Below are 18981 nucleotides of genomic sequence, written 5' to 3' on the forward strand. Positions count from 1 at the left end.
TCTTTTAAATGGCACACAATTTTCATGGAAATATATTAATAGTGGGATCCCTACTGAAATCAAGTGGAATAAACCCTCTCTTTATGGCTATATTTTGCACTATGTCTGCAGTAGGAAATGTCAGGGCGCTAGCTCAGGGCTGTCTGCCTGCATGGAAAGATGGCTTTGAGCAGATTCAGATCTCTAGTCCCTCACCTGTATTTAATGGTATGAGGTGGAGGGGGTTGTGCTTTTCTGTTTATTATTCATTGTGACATTTAATCATTCAGACAGTTTCAACACTGTGTGTGAAACATAAATCTTAAATAATAATAAGACATTACTTATGTAATTCGCTACATAATTGCACAAAGTGTTACTTTCTTTAAGAATGCACCTTAATCGAATATCTCACAAATTTCATTTTTAACCCTACGTTCCCATGGCTTAAATGCCTTGAAAGGCATCATCTTACATTTTCATTATTTATAGATTTTATACATATTTTTAAATGTTTATAAACATTTTATTATAATTTTAATTTTGAAGGCAATTTATCATTGTCAATGCAGTTGTTTGTGGAAGGGAAAGGAACATTTAACTACATTTATTTTGCATTTTTTTCAGGTTGTTGACATTGCAACTAACAGAAATATTTGAATGTTCTGATACATAAATCATCTGTAAATTAATTTTGTATAACCAACTATGTAGTAATAACAGTACTATGCAGAAGTCAGAAACCACACTTCATTTATTTATTTTCCAGTCAAAACAGCCATTAAGTAAATGTTATTCATTTATCAGGATATATTTTTGCAGAGAGTACACATAAGACAATGCATTTTTATAAAGAAGGAGAAATTAAAAGGAAAAGTTAAAAAATTATTATGAAATTTAGAAAAAATGGCAATCCTAACAAGACCTGCTAGAACTTCTAGAGCAATATGAATCTGTCAATATATTTAAAGCTTTCATCTTTGAGAGGTTGAAGAAAATCAAGCTCCACTCTTGCTTCAGATATGAAAAACCAGCCCTCTCTCCCCATTCCCATACCACTACCAGTGATCCAGTCTGGTCTCCCTGTTACATTCCCCTCAGATGTAGCTGGGAAGTGGGTGTATTGTGTTATGTGATGGCAGATGGAAGGGAAGGAAACAGACAATAGTTGCAATTTCAGTCAATGCTTTTTACTTTACTTCCCACATACAAAGGTGGGCACCACATATCAAACAAAGAATAGTATTTACCAAGAAAGGAGCGAAATAATGTAATTATGCAATGGGCCATCAATTGTTGCAAGTTAATAATACATAGGAAGAGTATGGCGTTAAGATTCAAGCAAACACTGATTTAATATGAACATTGACTTGGATTATCCAGTTAACACTAAAGGTGACTGAGGACAGTGCCAAAGAAATGAAAACAATAAAACGACTATGCTGCCTAACCAGGTCTAATCCTAAAGCAAAATACCGCAGGTGGCATGCACCCCTTACCTGATGTAATGAAACAACTACTGCTTGGGTATAGGCATGCCCAAACTTAACTGTCCACACATCGCACTAGAGGAATAAATCAGGGAGAGAGAGATCAACAAAGGGAGCAACAAAGTGAGACTAACTTATTTTCTGGCTACATTTTTAAACATGTCAAATAGCACAGTCTAAATGCTGCTAGTGACCCAACAGTCTCACACACACACACAAAATGCTCCCACACACAACCTCTCTTTTATTTGCCAAGACCCGCCTCTCAGCAGGGAGCAGCAACTCGGAATGGTGGACGGGAAAGCACAGCCAAGCACCAACAGTGTCCTCACTGGTTCAACGCAACACTTGTAGAGTAGCTCAGTAGAGTGCAAAAGAAAAGGGAGAAATAAATCAAATAAAACAAAATAGAGGTATAAAACAAAAACATACATACTTTACTGGCACATCACACACCTGCATCCCTACTAATGAAGTAGCCTTGTCTTCCTATCCACTCCTATACCACTACCAATGAGCTAACCCTGTCTCTCTATCTATCCTCATACCCCTACCAATGAACCAGCCCTGCTCACAGTTGAAGAAGTAGGTGAACAGCATTATGCTGACTAACATGTCAGTTGGCATAATTGCAGGGGGTCAATGAGAATTTCTTTTTTTTAGCATTTGTTTTATAAGCCTGGTTCTAAAAAAGTTGGAACACTGCAAAATATAAATGAAACAGAGTGCAATGATCTGCAAATCATTTAAACCCTATATTTAATTGAAAGCAGTATGAAGACATCATATCAAATTTTGAAATGGAGAAATTGTATTATTTTTTTGAAGATACATGCCCAGTTTGAATTTAATGCGAGCAACACATTTCAAAAACTTGGGACAAGGGTATGTTTAATACTGTTTATCTTTTCTTTTATCAACACTGTAGTTTTGAAAATGAAATGTTTTCCTGTTCTTGCTTGATATAGGTTTTTAGCTGCTCAGTAGCTCAGTGTTTCTTTTGTTGCATTTATTTTGTTTCATAAATTGCCAAATGTTTTCAGTTGGTGACAGATCTGGACTGCATGCAGGCCAGTTTAGGACCTGGACTCTTATGTCCACTATGGAGCCATGCTCTGACTGAACATTAGTGGTGCAAAAATATACCTGCATTTTCTGTTAATTATATGCTTCCTGCTTTTTTCCTGACATTAAAAATGTATAAACTGTACTTAATGACTGTTTTGGCTGGAGGTTAGATAATACACAGTACTGTGTGTAATTCAATAGAAGGGTCAGTGATGTCTGATATATCTAAATCTTATTATCTAAAGAACTGTCCACTAACCTGTTTCTTATCTTCAATATTTTTGTATTGGTAATTTTTTTGTCTGTTTCTTAGTAATTGATGGACCAACCCAGCTCATAGTCCGTGATGTATCTGACACAGTGGCATTTGTGGAATGGATGCCGCCCAGGGCTAAAGTGGACCAGATTGTTCTGCGTTATGGATTAGTTGGTGGTCATGGGCCCAAGACTACATTTCACTTGGAGCCCACTCTGAGCCAATACTCCCTGCAGGTCTTGCGGCCTGGCTCCAGATATGAGGTTTCTGTTAGCGGAGTTCGCAAGGGCAATGAGAGCGGAGCCATCTCTGCCGAGTTTACCACGGGTGAGCACACCTCCAGCACAAACTGCATGCTCAGCATCTGTTACTATTTCCTAATCCAAACATTTGGGTTTGGCTAAACATCTAATTTGCACATTATTCCCTTTACCCCAAACTGAGGTAATTGATCAGTCAACACTTTGGTGTCTGAAATTTGCTTGTTTAGTTTTGCATGGAGCTGTGAGACTAATGCAGCTAATATGTAATGGAAGTTTAAACGCCATAAACTAACAGCATGCAAACTACATTCCTGAACCATAAAATACTTGCCTCAAGCTATGTGAAAACAGACTTGCTTGCAGGGTTTCTGGCACATCATGACATTCTATTATCTATAATTGTCTAAAATGGACAACAATTGTGTTGCCTATTCTATTTGTATCCTTCTTTATAGATGTCAAGTACAGTGTTAAAAAACTGCATAAGCAAGTCATAAGAGATCATTGACACTTCAGTGCAGTGCATATTGGCAAGTGTGTAATGATTTAAGCTGGGCCTACAACTGAAGTGCTTTTCCAGGTTGGGAGCTTGATCAGAAGCGATTGACGGCATGGACAGTCTGATAATGTGAAAGTCAATAAATCAATGGCCCAGTTCCATTTCTCTCTTTGACATGACTGGCCAAACTCATTACATCTGTTTACCTACAAGCCATCAGCGACCACTGATAATGTTTCAGGTTTTCAAAGAATTGTCCCAATTTGTATGGGAAGATTTTACTGTAACTCGGTTCCAAAGGTTAAAGTGACACTTAAAACAAGGGGTAGCGGTAAAAATAAGAAACGGCACTGGGCCAATATTTAGCCTTCTGAGGGCTCCAGAATTATTGAAGGCCACCTGATGTTTAATTTACACAACTTAAAACATCTGTCGTGTAGTATGAGATTTTCAGCATTGTACAATTGGTTCAGGTACCAGCTAATGAGAAAGCAAGGAGAGAGGGGAAAAAAAGGTAAAGAGATGTGCATGCACATGCATTGTGAGTTGTGATCAGTCACTCTCTTTTCAATTTCACTTCAGCCCATTTGTAGTGAAATATTTTCCAATTCTCTTTGTGACATCTATGATTCTCAACTCCATATTATTTACCTGTTGGTATTTTTTCTGTAAACATTCCAGGTTAGCTTTGTGTGCAACACATTATAACATGCAAGATTTCATTTTTTTCATAATGAAAACCTGTTATGTGTGCAATACCTTCTTTTGGTCTTATCATCTACTGTGCACACCTTCATAACAACACAACAAATTCTGTAAAAGACTAACATGTAGTCTCTGTTTTTAGAAATTCAATAACATTTTAAAACTTGTATAGTGTACACCTAGCATTAGGCATGAAGATGCTACTTGCTTTAATCTGTTTTGTTACCAGTTAGGTAAATTAGCCTCATAGCTCCTGTGTACAAAGAGTCAACCTTCAAACATTAAACATGCCTACATTTCGGCAAAGATGAAAGGTGTAACTCTCACTTTAAAGTCAGAAAATGCATGAACATTTTTCTCTCTATCCCATACCTCCCATTATCTTTGCAGATAAGCAACTCACAAAGACAGTAACACCCATGAATATCATGCTTAAAAAAATAATTTGACCGCCATGGCTGATTGTTAAGTGAGTGATTGTACTTGTTTTAGCATGGCGTTATATGCATAATGCTAATCATGAGCCTCATAAAAAATCATGTTATACCATCACTAGTAGAGGTCCCAGCCATCCTAAGTTAAGTCTTTAAAGAAATATTAAATTCAAGTAGAAGTAACATTAGCTATGGTAAAAACATCTTGACATAGAGAATTAAAATATCAGATCAAAAAACTTTTCAAACACTTTATTCCCTGTAGAACTGAACTAGAACTTCTAGTACACGCAGTACATGCAACATCTAAGAGCATAAAAACTGAAGTTTGTTATGCACTGGTCGTCTCTGTTAAGGTCCTTTTTGGTCTAAAATAAAATTATTAAATGTTAAAAATGTTTAGGTGCTGAACCCAGTGGGGGACATTAAACAGAAAATGGGAAGGTTAAATTAAAGTCAAAGATTTAAATATAACTGAGTAAAAATTCAACAGATTTCTCTTCCGCTTTACTTCTTCTCAATACCCAAATAGAGGTAAAAGAGTTTGTAAAGAAAAGTTCCATCAAAAATATACGTAAGTCAGTGGAGCTGGATATTACTAGCAATTTGACAATACAATATGGTATTAAAATTAAGCAGGCATTTTGCCACAGGCATCTGCACTTTAATGGTATTTACTAATTTATGTCTCATTCCGTTTGCACAGTTTCTGCTTTGTAACATCATTACAATACAAATTTCAGGCATTGAAGAAATGTCTTGATTTGTGGGGGAAACATATTACTATACTCGTTGGTGCTACTGTATGCTTGCAGGAACCAGGCTGTCAGTAGAGTGGTAGAGAGTATGTCTTCTGTTATGTTTATGAATGTAGAATGTAATTGTGCCATATTCTGTTGGATTATATTAGATTAGATTAAGTGACCCTTATTAGTCCCACAATGAGGAAATTTCACCTCCGCATTTAACCCATCCATGAAGTGAAACACCACATACACACTAGGGGGCAGTGAGCACAGTGCCCGGGGAGCAGTTGGGGGTTAGGTGTCTTGCTCAGGGACACCTCAGGTCATGTGCTGTCGGCTCAGGGGATCGAACCGGCGACCTTCCGGTCATGAGACTGGTTCCCTAACCTCCAGCACATGACTGCCCCAAGTATAAGTATCTTTCTAAGTTACTTGTCTCTATTGACCTTGTCTTTACTAAGGGCTTTTACTTTTTTTTGTTTTAAAACGTTAGGTTATGAAAGGTACATATATTTTTTACCTTGAAGAGCAAAAATGTAACGTACATTTTTTGTCTGACAGTGTGCAGTGCATCTGAACTGCCTCTCATAATATTGTGATGGGTATACCTTATACAATATTTAATGTAATAGCACAAAATATAATGAAATAAATAAAATAATAAAAGAAAAGAGCATAGTCTTGGGTGGATTTATTTCTGTCTTTAGGTGGATTAATTATGTACCACCTGTATGTAAATATGGCTCAGCGCTACAGTGATACCAGAGTTTTCGAAAATCTTTTTGTCCAATACCATGACAATCCTCTTTGTTATCAACAATTAGGACCTCTAAATTTCTAGCTGAAAAATCTCTTCAGTTCATTCACAAACTACATTAAGCTGTACCGTAACAAGAGCACTTGCAAAATGCACTCTTTACAACTTCAGATGGCCAGTCTGAATGCCCCAACCATTTTCAGTTCTGTCATTTTTCTCAGAGATCGACGCTCCCAAGAACCTGCGAGTACTTGATAGGACCTCCACCACACTAGAGCTGGAGTGGGACAACAGCGAGGCAGACGTGGAAAGCTACCAAGTGGTCTACAGCACTCTGGCCGGAGATCAGTATGACAAAGTCACAGTCCCACGCAGCGAAGGAGCTACCACCAAAACCATTCTCACCGGTGAGCATAACCATTGACTCTTCTTTTCTTTCCATGGGTACCGGCCTGTTTTTCTTTTTTTTTTATTTCAAAGCAGGAGCAGCAATCACAATAAAAATAAGATGGTGACATTGATAACATATTCCAGTCCTTGCTTCAGATTTTGTTGTTTTCTCCCAAGTTAACAAACCAAATGCAAAAATACAAGGGAAGAAACCAAAAAGCCAACACAATCCCCATTGGGCATTTACAAAAATCTGCTTGTGTCAAACAATACATATACATTAGCACCCACCCGTACAAAGACGTCAAGACAAACGCACCAGACATGACCAAAAGACAATACAAAGTCAAATACGTCTCTACATCAACATTTATACATAGGGACAGACAAACAAACCATAACACCACAATAATTTAAATAAATAAATGAATATAATAATAATAATAGTATAAAATAAATAAACAATAATAAATGTATAATTTAATAAATGTATTTATAATCAGTTAGGGGGCAGCATTGATAGCGAATCAATATACGACATAAAAGAATTCCACTTGGAAAAGAAGGAGTCAGTATTACCTTTCAGAGTATAAGCAATTTTCTCCAATTTGAGAGAATACATCACATCTTGTAACCATGATTTAATAGAAGGTGGTTTTGAAGATTTCCACAAAAGCAAAATGCGATGTCTTGCCATCAAGGATGTGAAAGCTAGAATCTCTATCTGACCTCGGGTGAAGGTGGATGATTGGGCAGGAAGGCCTAAGATTGCCAGCAAAGGGCAGACATCTAACCCAACACCCAGAGCTTTTGACATTGTATCAAAATAGTTCAACCAAAACCTCTGCAAAGTGGGACAGTAGAAAAACATGTGGCTCAAGTTACAAGGAGACATCAAGCACCTGTCACACTGATTGCTAATTGTGTTGGGATAAAATTTAGACAATTGTGATTTGGATCGGTGAATTCTGTGTAAAACTTTGTATTGGATTAACTGAAGACTTGCGCAGGGCGTACAAGTGCGCCCTGCACAACTTGACCTATTCCACCAGATATCTGAGATAGAGAGGCCTAATTTACCCTCCCAGGCAGTTTTAGATTTATTTGTGGGTGAATTCTCCCAGTCCATAAGACGTAAATACACCCTGGATATAAAGGATTTCAAAAAAGGGTTCAGAGACAACAGATCATCCCATGTTTGCTATGTGGGAGGATTCAAAACATCTGGGAAGAGGGAACAGGCACAATGTCTGATTTGAAAGTATCTGTACTGATGTGAAGAGGGCAGGCTGAACTCGGCAGATATATCTGCAAAAGTTCTGAAAACGCCATTCTTGAAGAGGTCGCTAAAGGATTATATACCCCTGTCATGCCAAGTAGTGAAAGCAGCATCCCGTGATGATGAAATAAATAGGTGATTGTTCAGAATGGGCATCAACATGGAGGGAGCGGTAAACTTAAAGTGTTGTCTGAACTGAGACCAGATACGAATTGTGGATAGTACTAATGGGTTTTTGGATAACTTTGAGGCTTTAAGCAGAAGAGGCGCTGTAAGTTGTGCAAGTGGGGAGGAGAGAAAGAAAGATTCGATTTCTAATTTGCACCACAAGAGTTTTGAAGATTGGAGCCAATGCAATATTTTGTGTATATGGGCTGACCAGTAGTAAAATTGGGCAGGGACAAACCTCCATCTGTTTTAAACGTCTGCAGAGTTGATTTACTCACTCTTTGACACTTCCCGTCCCAGATAAAAGTAGTAAAGAGCTGATCTAGCTCTTTAAAAAAGAATTTAGGTGAATAAAGTGGAATAGACCTCTCCATGGATCACCACCTTATCGTGGTGGAGAGGTTTGTGTGCTTGAAGGACCCTAGGAGCTATGTTGTCTGGAGCAAAAGCTCCTGGTAGGGTCTCCCATGGCAAACTGGTCCTAGGTGACAGGCCAGACAAAGTGTGATCCATAACCACCCCTATGAGGACAACAAAGCAGGACTCGTGTACCCTGCCCGGATCAGGGTTACCGGGGCCCCACCCTGGAGCCAGGCCTGGGGGAGGGGCTCGCCAGCGAGCGTCTGGTGGCCGGGCATTCACTCATGGTGCCCGGCCGGGCCCAGCCCGAAGGAGCTACATGAGTCCCCCCTCCCATCGACCCACCACCGATGGGAGGGGCAGTAGTAGGGGTGCGGTGCATTGTGGATCGGGCAGTGTCCGAAGGCGTGGGCCTTGGCGTTCTGATCCTCGGTTGCTGAAACTGGCTTTTGGAACTTGGAACGTTACCTCACTGGCGGGGAAGGAGCCTGAGTTGGTGCGCGAGGTCGAGAGATACCGGCTAGATATAGTCGGGCTCACCTCAACACACAGCTTGGGCTCTGGGTCCAATCTCCTTGAGAGGGGCTGGACTTTTTTCTTTTCTGGAGTTGCCCATGGTGAGAGGCGGCGGGCAGGTGTGGGCTTTCTCATAGCCCCTCGACTCAGCGCCTGTATGTTGGGGTTTTCCCCGGTGGACGAGAGGGTAGCTTCCCTACGCCTTCGGGTTGGGGAACGGGTCCTGACTGTTGTCTGTGCTTATGCACCGAACAGCAGTTCAGAATACCCAGCCTTCATAGAGTCCTTGGAAGGGGTGCTTGAAAGTGCTCCTCCTGGAGACTTGATTGTCCTACTGGGGGACTTCAACGCTCACGTGGGCAACGACAGTAAGACCTGGAGGGGTGTGATTGGGAGGAATGGCCTCTCTGATCTGAACCCGAGTGGTGTTCAGTTTTTGGACTTCTGTGCAAACCACAGTTTGTCCATAACGAACACCATGTTTGAACACAAGGATGTCCATAAGTGCACATGGCACCAGGACACCCTAGGCCGCAGTTCAATGATTGACTTTGTAGTCGTGTCAGCGGACTTGCGGCCATGTGTACTGGACACTCGGGTAAAGAGAGGAGCTGAGCTGTCAACTGATCACCACCTGGTGGTGAGTTGGATCAGGTGGTGGGGGAAGATGCCAGTCAGACCAGGCAAACCCAAACGTATAGTGAGGGTTTGCTGGGAACGTCTGGCAGAAGAACCTATCAGATTGATCTTCAACTCACACCTCCGTCAGAACTTTGACCAGATATCGGGGGAGGTGGGGGACATTGACTCAGAATGGGCCATGTTCCGCTCCTCCATTGTTGAAGCGGCTGACTGTAGCTGTGGTCGCAAGGTAGTTGGTGCCTGTCGGGGCGGTAATCCTCGAACCCGGTGGTGGACACCCCAGGTGAGAGATGCCGTCAAGCTGAAGAAGGAGTCCTACCGGACATGGTTGGCCTGTAGGACACCAGAGGCAGCTGGCAGGTATCGACAGGCCAAGCGATCTGCGGCTTCAGTCGTTGCCAAGGCAAAAAACCGGGTGTGGGAAGAGTTCGGTGAGGCCTTGGAAACTGACTTTAAGTCGGCTCCGAAAAGATTCTGGCAAACCGTCAGGCGACTCAGAAGGGGAAAGCAGTGTGCCACTAGCACTGTATATAGTGGAGATGGTGTGCTGCTGACTTCGACTGAAGACGTCATTGGGCGGTGGAAGGAATACTTTGAGGACCTTCTCAATCCCACCAACATGTTCTCCAGTGAGGAGGCAGAGTCTGGGGACACGGGAATAGGCTTGTCCATTACTGAGGCCGAAGTCGCTAAGGTAGTTAAAAAGCTCCTTGGCGACAGGGCTGCAGGGGTGGATGAGATCCGTCCCGAGTTCCTCAAGGCTCTGGATGTTGTGGGGCTGTCTTGGCTGACACGCCTTTTCAACATTGCATGGACATCGGGGGTGGTGCCACTTGATTGGCAGACTGGGGTGGTGGTGCCTCTTTTTAAAAAGGGGGACCGGAGGGTGTGTTCCAACTACAGGGGAATCACACTCCTCAGCCTCCCTGGTAAGGTCTATGCAAGGGTACTGGAGAAGAGAGTCCGGCTTATAGTCGAACCTCGGATTCAGGAGGAGCAGTGCGGGTTCCGCCCTGGTCGTGGAACACTGGACCAACTCTTTACCCTCTCCAGGATTCTCGAGGGTTCATGGGAGTTTGCCCAACCAGTCCACATGTGCTTTGTGGATCTGGAGAAGGCATTCGACTGTGTTCCCCGGGGTATTCTGTGGGAGGTGCTTCGGGAGTACGGGGTACATGGCTCTTTGCTACGAGCCATTCAGGCCCTGTACAAACAAAGCAGGAGCTTGGTTCGCATGGCCGGCAGTAAGTCAGACTTTTTCCCAGTGAGAGTTGGACTCCGTCAGGGCTGCCCTTTGTCACCGATTCTATTCATAATTTTTATGGATAGAATTTCTAGGCGCAGTCAGGGGATGGAGGGTGTCCGGTTTGGTGACCTCAGGGTCACATCGCTGCTGTTTGCAGATGATGTGGTCCTATTGGGGACATCAGGCCGTGAACTTCAGCTTTCACTGGATCGGTTTGCAGCCGAGTGTGAAGCGGCCGGGATGAGGATCAGTACCTCCAAATCCGAGGCCATGGTTCTCACGCGGGAAAGGGTGGAGAGCCCTCTCTGGGTCGGGGATGAGCTCTTGCCTCAAGTGGAGGAGTTTAAGTATCTTGGGGTCTTGTTCACGAGTGATGGTACAAGGGAGCGGGAGATTGACAGGCGGATTGGTGCTGGGTCAGCAGTGATGCGGGCTCTTTACCGGTCTGTTGTGGTAAAGAAAGAGCTGAGCCATAAGGCAAGGCTCTCGATTTACTGGTCGATCTATGTTCCCACCCTCACCTATGGTCATGAGCTTTGGGTAATGACCGAAAGAACGAGATCGCGAATACAAGCGGCTGAAATGAGTTTCCTCCGCAGGGTGGCTGGACTCTCCCTTAGAGATAGGGTGAGAAGTTCGGTCATCCGGGAGGGACTCGGAGTAGAGCCGCTGCTTCTTCACGTCGAGAGGAGCCAGTTGAGGTGGTTCGGGCATCTTGTTAGGATGCCTCCTGGACGCCTCCCTTGGGAGGTGTCACAGGCAAGTCCACCGGGGAGGAGACCCCGGGGAAGACCCAGGACACGCTGGCGTGACTATATCGCCCAGCTGGCCTGGGAGCGCCTCGGAATCCCTCCCAGGGAGCTAGTGGAAGTGGCTGGGGAAAGGGAGGTCTGGGCTTCATTGCTCAGGATGCTGCCCCCGCGACCCGAACCCCGGAGAAGCGGAAGATGATGGATGGATGGATGGATGGATGGAAGTGGAATAGATTGAAACAAAAATAAAAATGTAGGCAGTACATTCATCTTTAGTGTTAATTCTACCTAATAAGGATAAGTGAAGAGATTTCCACCTCTATAGATCCAATTTGACCTTGTTCAGTAATGGAATGAAATTGCTGTGGAAGAGGGAGGGTAGAATGCGTGAAATTTGTATTCCCAAATACTTAAAACCTGCTGGGACAAATTTGAAGGGTGTATTGGATTGATCCAGTGATAATGCCAATGTATTGACTGGATAACATTCGCTCTTCTGTAGGTTCACCTTGTACCCTGAGATGGAACTGAATTCATTCAAAATGGACATTATAGGTTTCAGGGAAGTAACCGGGTCAGTCACATACAGCAGTAAATCATCAGCGTATAATGATAGTTTTAACTCTACTCCAGTGCAGACAATACCTCTAAAAGATGAGAGAGATTTTAAAGCAATTGACAGAGGTTCGATGGCTAGGGCAAAAAGTAATGGCGAGAGGGGGCATCCCTGTCTAGTGCCCCGTGCCAATGGAAAATATTCTGAATGAAGTTCATTAGTGTGTACACTCGCTTGAGGGGCAGTATATAGCAGTCTAATCCAGGAAATGAATTTCTCTCCGAATCCAAATCGCTGTACAACAGCAAACAAATTCAACACGATCAAATGCTTTTTCTGCATCAAGAGAAATGATCAGTTCAGCAGAGTTAGTTGAGTGATCCATGAATGATGGACGCCTGAGTCATAGTTTGTGGTAAGGTGCCAGAAGATAGGGACTCGTTGAAAACTGCTAATAAAAGCGGTACTAATTTCACAGCAAACTTCTTGTAAAATTCAATGGGAAACCCATCTGGGCCAGGTGCTTTGTTGTTTTGCATGCTCTTAATAGAAATTTCGATGTCTTTTTGGGTCAGTGGTAGGTCAAGCTGATCAGCAAATGATGAGTTCACAACAGGGAAAACCAGTTTGTCTAAAAAAATAGAAATCTCAACATCAGATATAGCCTGTGATCTATAAAGGTCAGAATAAAACCATTTGAAAGATCTGTTGATGGAGCATGAGTCTGAACATTGCTCATCATTCTGGTCTTTAATACAGGGAATCAGATGAGATGCCGCCCATCTCTTCAACTGGTGAGCCAACAACCTAGATGCTTTTTACCCATGTTCATAATAATTACTATGTGAATGTAAAAGAAGCCGCTCCGCACTGGATGTCGAGATCAAATCAAATTTGGTCTGAAGATCCAAACGACTTTTCAGCAGAACTGGTGTTGGGTTTGTAGCATAAAGCTTATCAAGTTTTGTGAGTTCTGATAGAAGATCTTGAAGCTTGAGCTTCTGCATTTTATTGCGGTGGGCAGTGAAAGAAATGATTTGTCCTCGTAAGAATGCTTTCAGGGATTCCCATAAAAGAGAAGCTGACGTAGAGTCGTTTTTATTATTCATAACAAAGTCATCTAAAGACGATAAAATAAATGAGTTGAAGGAAGAGTCAGATAATAATAAGGGGTCGAATCTCCATTGTGGCAAAACACGAGGACAACTGGGCAATTTCACATCAACTGTGAGAGGAGCATGATCTGAGATAACAATTGAATGGTAATTACACTTCGAGTAAGTGAGCTGTCCATGAACATGTAATCAAGCCGAGAGTAACCTTTATGGGGATTTGAGTAAAAAGAACACACCCTGGCACCTGGATTTTTAAGTCTCCAAGGGTCTACTATAGAGTTAACTGGTAAGAAATCCAAAAGAACCTGAGACATTGCCGAACTGGATCTAGCATGGAGGGATGAATGATCCAAGGTTGGGTCGACTACACAATTGAAATCTCCGCTCAAAAATAATAAATGATTGTTTAAAGATGGTATAGCTTTAAATACCTTACGCAAGAAGTTAGGATGATCAAAATTTGGGGCGTAAACACTTACAAGTAATATGGGAGTGTTAAATAAGAGGCCCTGCACAATCAAATACCTGCCATCTGTGTCTGCAAAGACATTACTCGGAACAAACTGTATCCCTTTTTTAATTAGAATTGTGACTCCTCTAATTTTAGTGTTAAATTTGGAATGAAAAAAACTCACCAACCCAGGGAAAGTTCAGTTTATGATGATCTGCATTGTTGAGGTGTGTCTCCTGTTAAAAGGCCACATCTGTGTTTAAATGTCTCACGTGATTTGATACTTTTAAACGTTTAATCGGGTTATTCAATCCCCTCACATTCCAAGTCAAGAATCGTATAGGATACCCACCAAGTGGTGCCTTTAAATTAGAATCCGCCATTTAATTGAGTATAGTAAATGTGGCAACCAATAGCACCAAACAAGTGGTGGTGGAAAAGGGGAGAGAGAGAAGAAATAAATAAATACAATAAATAAAATAAAAAGAAGGAAAAAAAACAAACAAACAAAAAAAAACACCGCATACACATAGGTACCTACACACATACGCAAACACAACAACAACAACAACAGGAACACGGACACCGCATAACATAGTAGTAAACTCCAAAGGGAGTCAAACCCAGTTGAGCAACGCCTCCGATAGAACAGCACCAGACAAAATGTCTGGGCTCCGCATATGAGCAATTCTGAAACAAATTCCGTACGAACTCACATACACACATTTAAAAGTGAGCTCAAACAGCCATGAACAATTATAAAATAATTTCGCCCTGTACACAACAATGTGCACGAGAGAAAGAGAAAGAACTCAGATAGTGCACTCCACCTATTCTAAATTCTTACAGCCATCGATTTTATGAATGGAACTAGTAACAAACAAAATATTGCGACACATACGCAAGTTAACAATAGGTTAAAGCATATGAAAGCCGCCCAGTAAACAATAAGTGCACAGTATAAATGAATGTGACTATCGCGCCTTAAAAGCTGGTGCTACATCACCCAGACATCGTGGTTATGAGTCGTTCAGCTTCGCCTGCAGAAGTAAACTCGTGTGACTTTCCCTCAAATGTAATTCGAAGTCGAGCAGGGTAGACAATGCCGTATTTGACCCCATCCATTGTACGCAATTTTTTGCGGACCTCATTGAAAGCCGCCCTGGCTTTGGCTACTTTGGGCGTAAAGTCAGGATAAACGAAGAATCGCATTCCTGCAGAGGAGATTCACTGGCGACTCCGAGCTTCTTTAAGGATCCGAGCGCAATCTTCAAAATAGTGCAATTTCACTGTTATTGGGCGAGGGGGCTCGTTGGGTTTTGGACGGGGTGCTAGTGAACGATGTGCTCTATCCACAAGTGGACTTACCCAGGGAAAATGCCTCTCTCAAAAGTTCAGACACGCTGGAGTTGGATAAGATGAATCGCGAATCGTTTTCCGGAATTCCAACAAGTCTAATGTTTTGTCGGCGTGAACGAGCCTCCAGGTCCTCGCATCTAGCGATTTTTGCAAGATCTCCCGTGAGAGATTCAACTGTAGCCCTGAGATCCACCACCTCGTCTGAAAGTCCTGACAGTGAAGTCTCAACCTCCGAAACGGTGCCACGAACCGAAGCAATGTCGGCCTTAAGTGCGGCGTTATCTCGGAGCAGTTCAGATTTCATTTCCGTTTTCAGGGCAGCAAGCTCTTTAGCCAAATCGAGAGAAGCGGAACCGTTGCGTGGTACAGACGCATCAGGCGAGGCCGAGGAGGACGCGCCGAGCGCCGAGCCGATGAGAGGATGTGAAAAATTCGAAATTTTATTTAATTTCGGTGGCATGTCGGCGAATATAAATGGCGCAAAAGACGAAACAATGTTCATTACAGCGTCTGCTCGCGTGTTCTGCGACCTACATCATACCGCCCAGAACCGGAAGCCTAGGCCTGTTTTTTTTCCTGCTTTCACACATGTAAGCAGACATTCAAAAGAAAACATAGCAGATGAACTCTTACAAGCAGCTCAACAAAAAAGTTAATTAGTAGTTGTTTTGCTAAGCTCTTTTAAGAGGTTATCAACCTAAGTGCTATAGAACACTTGACAATCGAACTGAAATCCTAACCAAACAAAAATCAGCCATTTTTTTTTCATAAATGTGAAGTTACTGTGTGCACCCAAACAAATACAGTCATTGAGAACATTATAATAATTTCACATAATTTTTTTCCTGAAACATATTTACTGCTGACTAAATATAGTACCTCCAGCAATCCATGAATTCTTTGCTTTAAGAGTCCTTGTTACTTGTAAAGTAAATTAGCCTTGTAGCTCCAGTGCAAAACTAAACAGACTTCTGACACCACATTTGGGGTAATAAATTAGATATTTCACCAAGTTATAAGTTTAAGGTCAAAAAATGCATAAGCATGTCTTCCTTGCCTCCTTTATCTTACAAATAAAAACTACATAAAGACAATAACAATATAGATTATCAAGTTTGTAATTTTGTTCCATTATTGCATTATTTTGCATCAAACTTGTAAATTATATAAGAAAAACTCACAATTATTGTAAACACGCATCTTTTGTGCTACATACTGGAAACCATGAATAATGTAATCGTGATAACATTTGTCAGATATTTCAGGTAAAGAGAAGACAAACTCTGAACATTTTACAAGAGAGCAGGGTGGAAGCTGTTTAGTGTGCATTGCAACATAGTTGTGCACCACAAACAAAAGTCTGCTATTGACAGTCACTTTAACATGAATTTCTGTGCATTGTTACAGGCAAGTAACCTGATGACGATGCTTTAGAGACAATATTCACTGTGTTGGGAAAGAGAGCTAGAGAGAACAAATATATATTTGAGAAAATTTTGTGCTAACAATCTGGATCTAGATTGCACTTGCTCCCACACAAATTAAGCTCTGATTACAGGATACTACTGAGGAACATACACTATATTGCCAAAGGTATTCACTCACCCATCCAAATAATTGAATTCAGGAGTTCCAATCACTTCCATGGCCACGTGTATAAAATTAAGCACCTAGGCATGCAGATTGCTTTTACAAACATTTGTGAAAAATTGGTCACTCCCAGGAGCGTGGTACCATGATAGGATGCTGCCTGTGCAGCAAGTCCAGACGTGAAATTTGCTTACTAATAAATATTCCACAGTCAACTGTCAGTGGTATTATAACAAAAAAAGTGTAAGTGATTGGGAAGGTTAGCAGCTCAGCCACAAAGTAGTATGTCACGTGACAGAGTGGGGTCAGTGGATGCGCAGCGCAGAGGTCACCAACTTTCTGCAGAGTCAATCACTACAGACCACCAAACTTCATGAAACCTGGTTTCCATGGCTGAGCAGCTGCATCCAAGCCTTACATCACCAAGCACAGTGCAAAGTGCCAAATGCAGTGCTGTAAAGCGCCTCCACTGGAGTCTGGGTTTGGCGCTTGCCAGGAGAACGGTACTTGTCTGACTGCATTGTGCTTGAGTGTAAAGTTTGGTGGAGGGGTATTATGGTGTGGTTTTTCAGGAGTTGGGCTCGGCCCCTTAGTTCCCGTGAAAGGAGCTTTTCCTACATGACTGCACACCAGTGCGCAAAGCAAGGTCCATAAAGACATGGATGAGCAAGTTTGGTGTGGAAGAACTTGACTGGCCTGCACAGAGTCCTGACCTCAACCCGATAGAACACCTTTGGGATGAATTAGAACGGAGACTCGAGCCAGGCCTTCTCATCCAACATCAGTGTCTGACCTCACAAATGTGCTTCTGGAAGAATGGTCATAAACACATGGCCATAAACACACATCTAAACGTTGTGGAAAGCCTTCTCAGAAAAGTTGAAACTGTTATAGCTGCAAAGAGTGTGCCAACATTGTATTACACCCAATGGATTAAGCATGGGATGTTAACGACGAGCGAATACTTTTGGCAATATAGTGTAAGTGTACACTGCTCATCAAAAGTGAAATTTTGATTTTCAGTTTGTTCCAATTATGTCATTAGGTTTGTTAACATAAAACAGCTGATTGCTAATAGTTTGGGTATATGCAACCTTCAGCTTCATCAAAGTATACTTGTAATAAAGTGAAAAATTTTGTTTTTCCAAACAATGGTTAAAAGCACATTCTGAAAACCTTTTGACCCAAAGGTGGGTTCCTATAGATTTTTTAGACAGTTCTTTGATTAGTTATGCATTTGTTAAAGTAAGCAGACCTTCAAAAGAGAAAATATTGCAGTCTTGGGCAAGCTGTGTTTCTTTTTTCATGGGCAGGCTGAATATGTACCATCTGCCTGAAACCTCCCCCTACCTCTTTAATCACTCAAAAAAAAAAAAAAAAACATATCAAATATATGAAGGAACTTGTCTCAGTTTCTGTCTGAGGCTTTTCATCAGCCTCACTGATGAGTCTTTAATGTGCTTTAATTTAAATACTACACTGCTCTAATAATTTTCTCAACTCCATTCTTTTCCATATTATCAAGTAATTCCTTTGCCTCACAATAAATTATTCATTCTCTTCATCTCTCCTCTCTTTCTCTATCTCTCACCCTCTCCTCTTTGCAGACTTGCAGCCTGGTACCGAGTATGGCATTGGGATATCAGCCATTCTTGGCACCAACCAAAGCATCCCAGCCACGATGAATGCCAGGACGGGTAAGCGATCCAAAGATCAGATTATAGCTCAGCTCCTAGAGAATGCTGGCATATTACACCATTCCAGCTATCACTTAAGAAAATAATATTCTCATATGACTTACACTGAATGCTAAGATGAAGATGAAAAACTTCAACATTTGGAACTGTGTTTGTGTTTCATTATAGCAGAAAATCATATGTAATCGACATACAGTGATTGAGTGATCATCACCAGGCTAGAGAGCAATCCATCTGTTCACTATTCAACATTTATTCATCCATTCATCCATTAACCTTTTGGCTTAGTCCTTGGCAGTTTTTTTGCATCCATTGCCCATTACACTGAAAAGAAGATGCATTCAGTTTTCCACGTTTCACATATCAGAAAATATTTTACACTGCCAAAAGTAAGTAAACTGTCCAGATTGTGTTGATGTAATGTATTTCATTTATCACCTAAATTTCAGCCACTAAAAATTTTCAGGCAAAAAAAAGTCAAAAGTGGCATTTTGTTTTTTTGACCAAAAGAGAAAAAATCTCTCCTGACCCCTGGTCAGCTATGAGATTGAGTTTGAGCTGTTTGAAAAGTGAGCAAGAGTTAAGGAAGGCAGCTTTCATGGTTAATAAAAAGAGAGAGGATTAAAAAAACACAACTTGAAATTAAACACATGAAACAAGATT

The 18981-nt window shown here is 41.7% G+C and overlaps 1 protein-coding gene across 6 annotated transcripts in view; it reads left to right on the plus strand.

The window, feature by feature from the left end:
* tnr (tenascin R (restrictin, janusin)) overlaps positions 1-18981 on the plus strand; it is a 235290-nt gene that overhangs the window by 164868 nt on the left and 51441 nt on the right. For 5 of the 6 annotated variants that reach the window (XM_037531224.1, XM_037531214.1, XM_017710963.2 and 2 more), the window contains 3 exons: positions 2851-3120; positions 6401-6604; positions 18229-18318. In XM_037531224.1, coding sequence (XP_037387121.1) covers positions 2851-3120; positions 6401-6604; positions 18229-18318 — 564 coding nt within the window. The remainder of the gene's footprint in view (positions 1-2850; positions 3121-6400; positions 6605-18228; positions 18319-18981) is intronic. The other variant, XM_017710961.2, reaches the window with a different exon arrangement.

This window comes from Pygocentrus nattereri, chromosome 2, assembly GCF_015220715.1.
Source record: "Pygocentrus nattereri isolate fPygNat1 chromosome 2, fPygNat1.pri, whole genome shotgun sequence".
Taxonomy (NCBI): domain Eukaryota; kingdom Metazoa; phylum Chordata; class Actinopteri; order Characiformes; family Serrasalmidae; genus Pygocentrus; species Pygocentrus nattereri.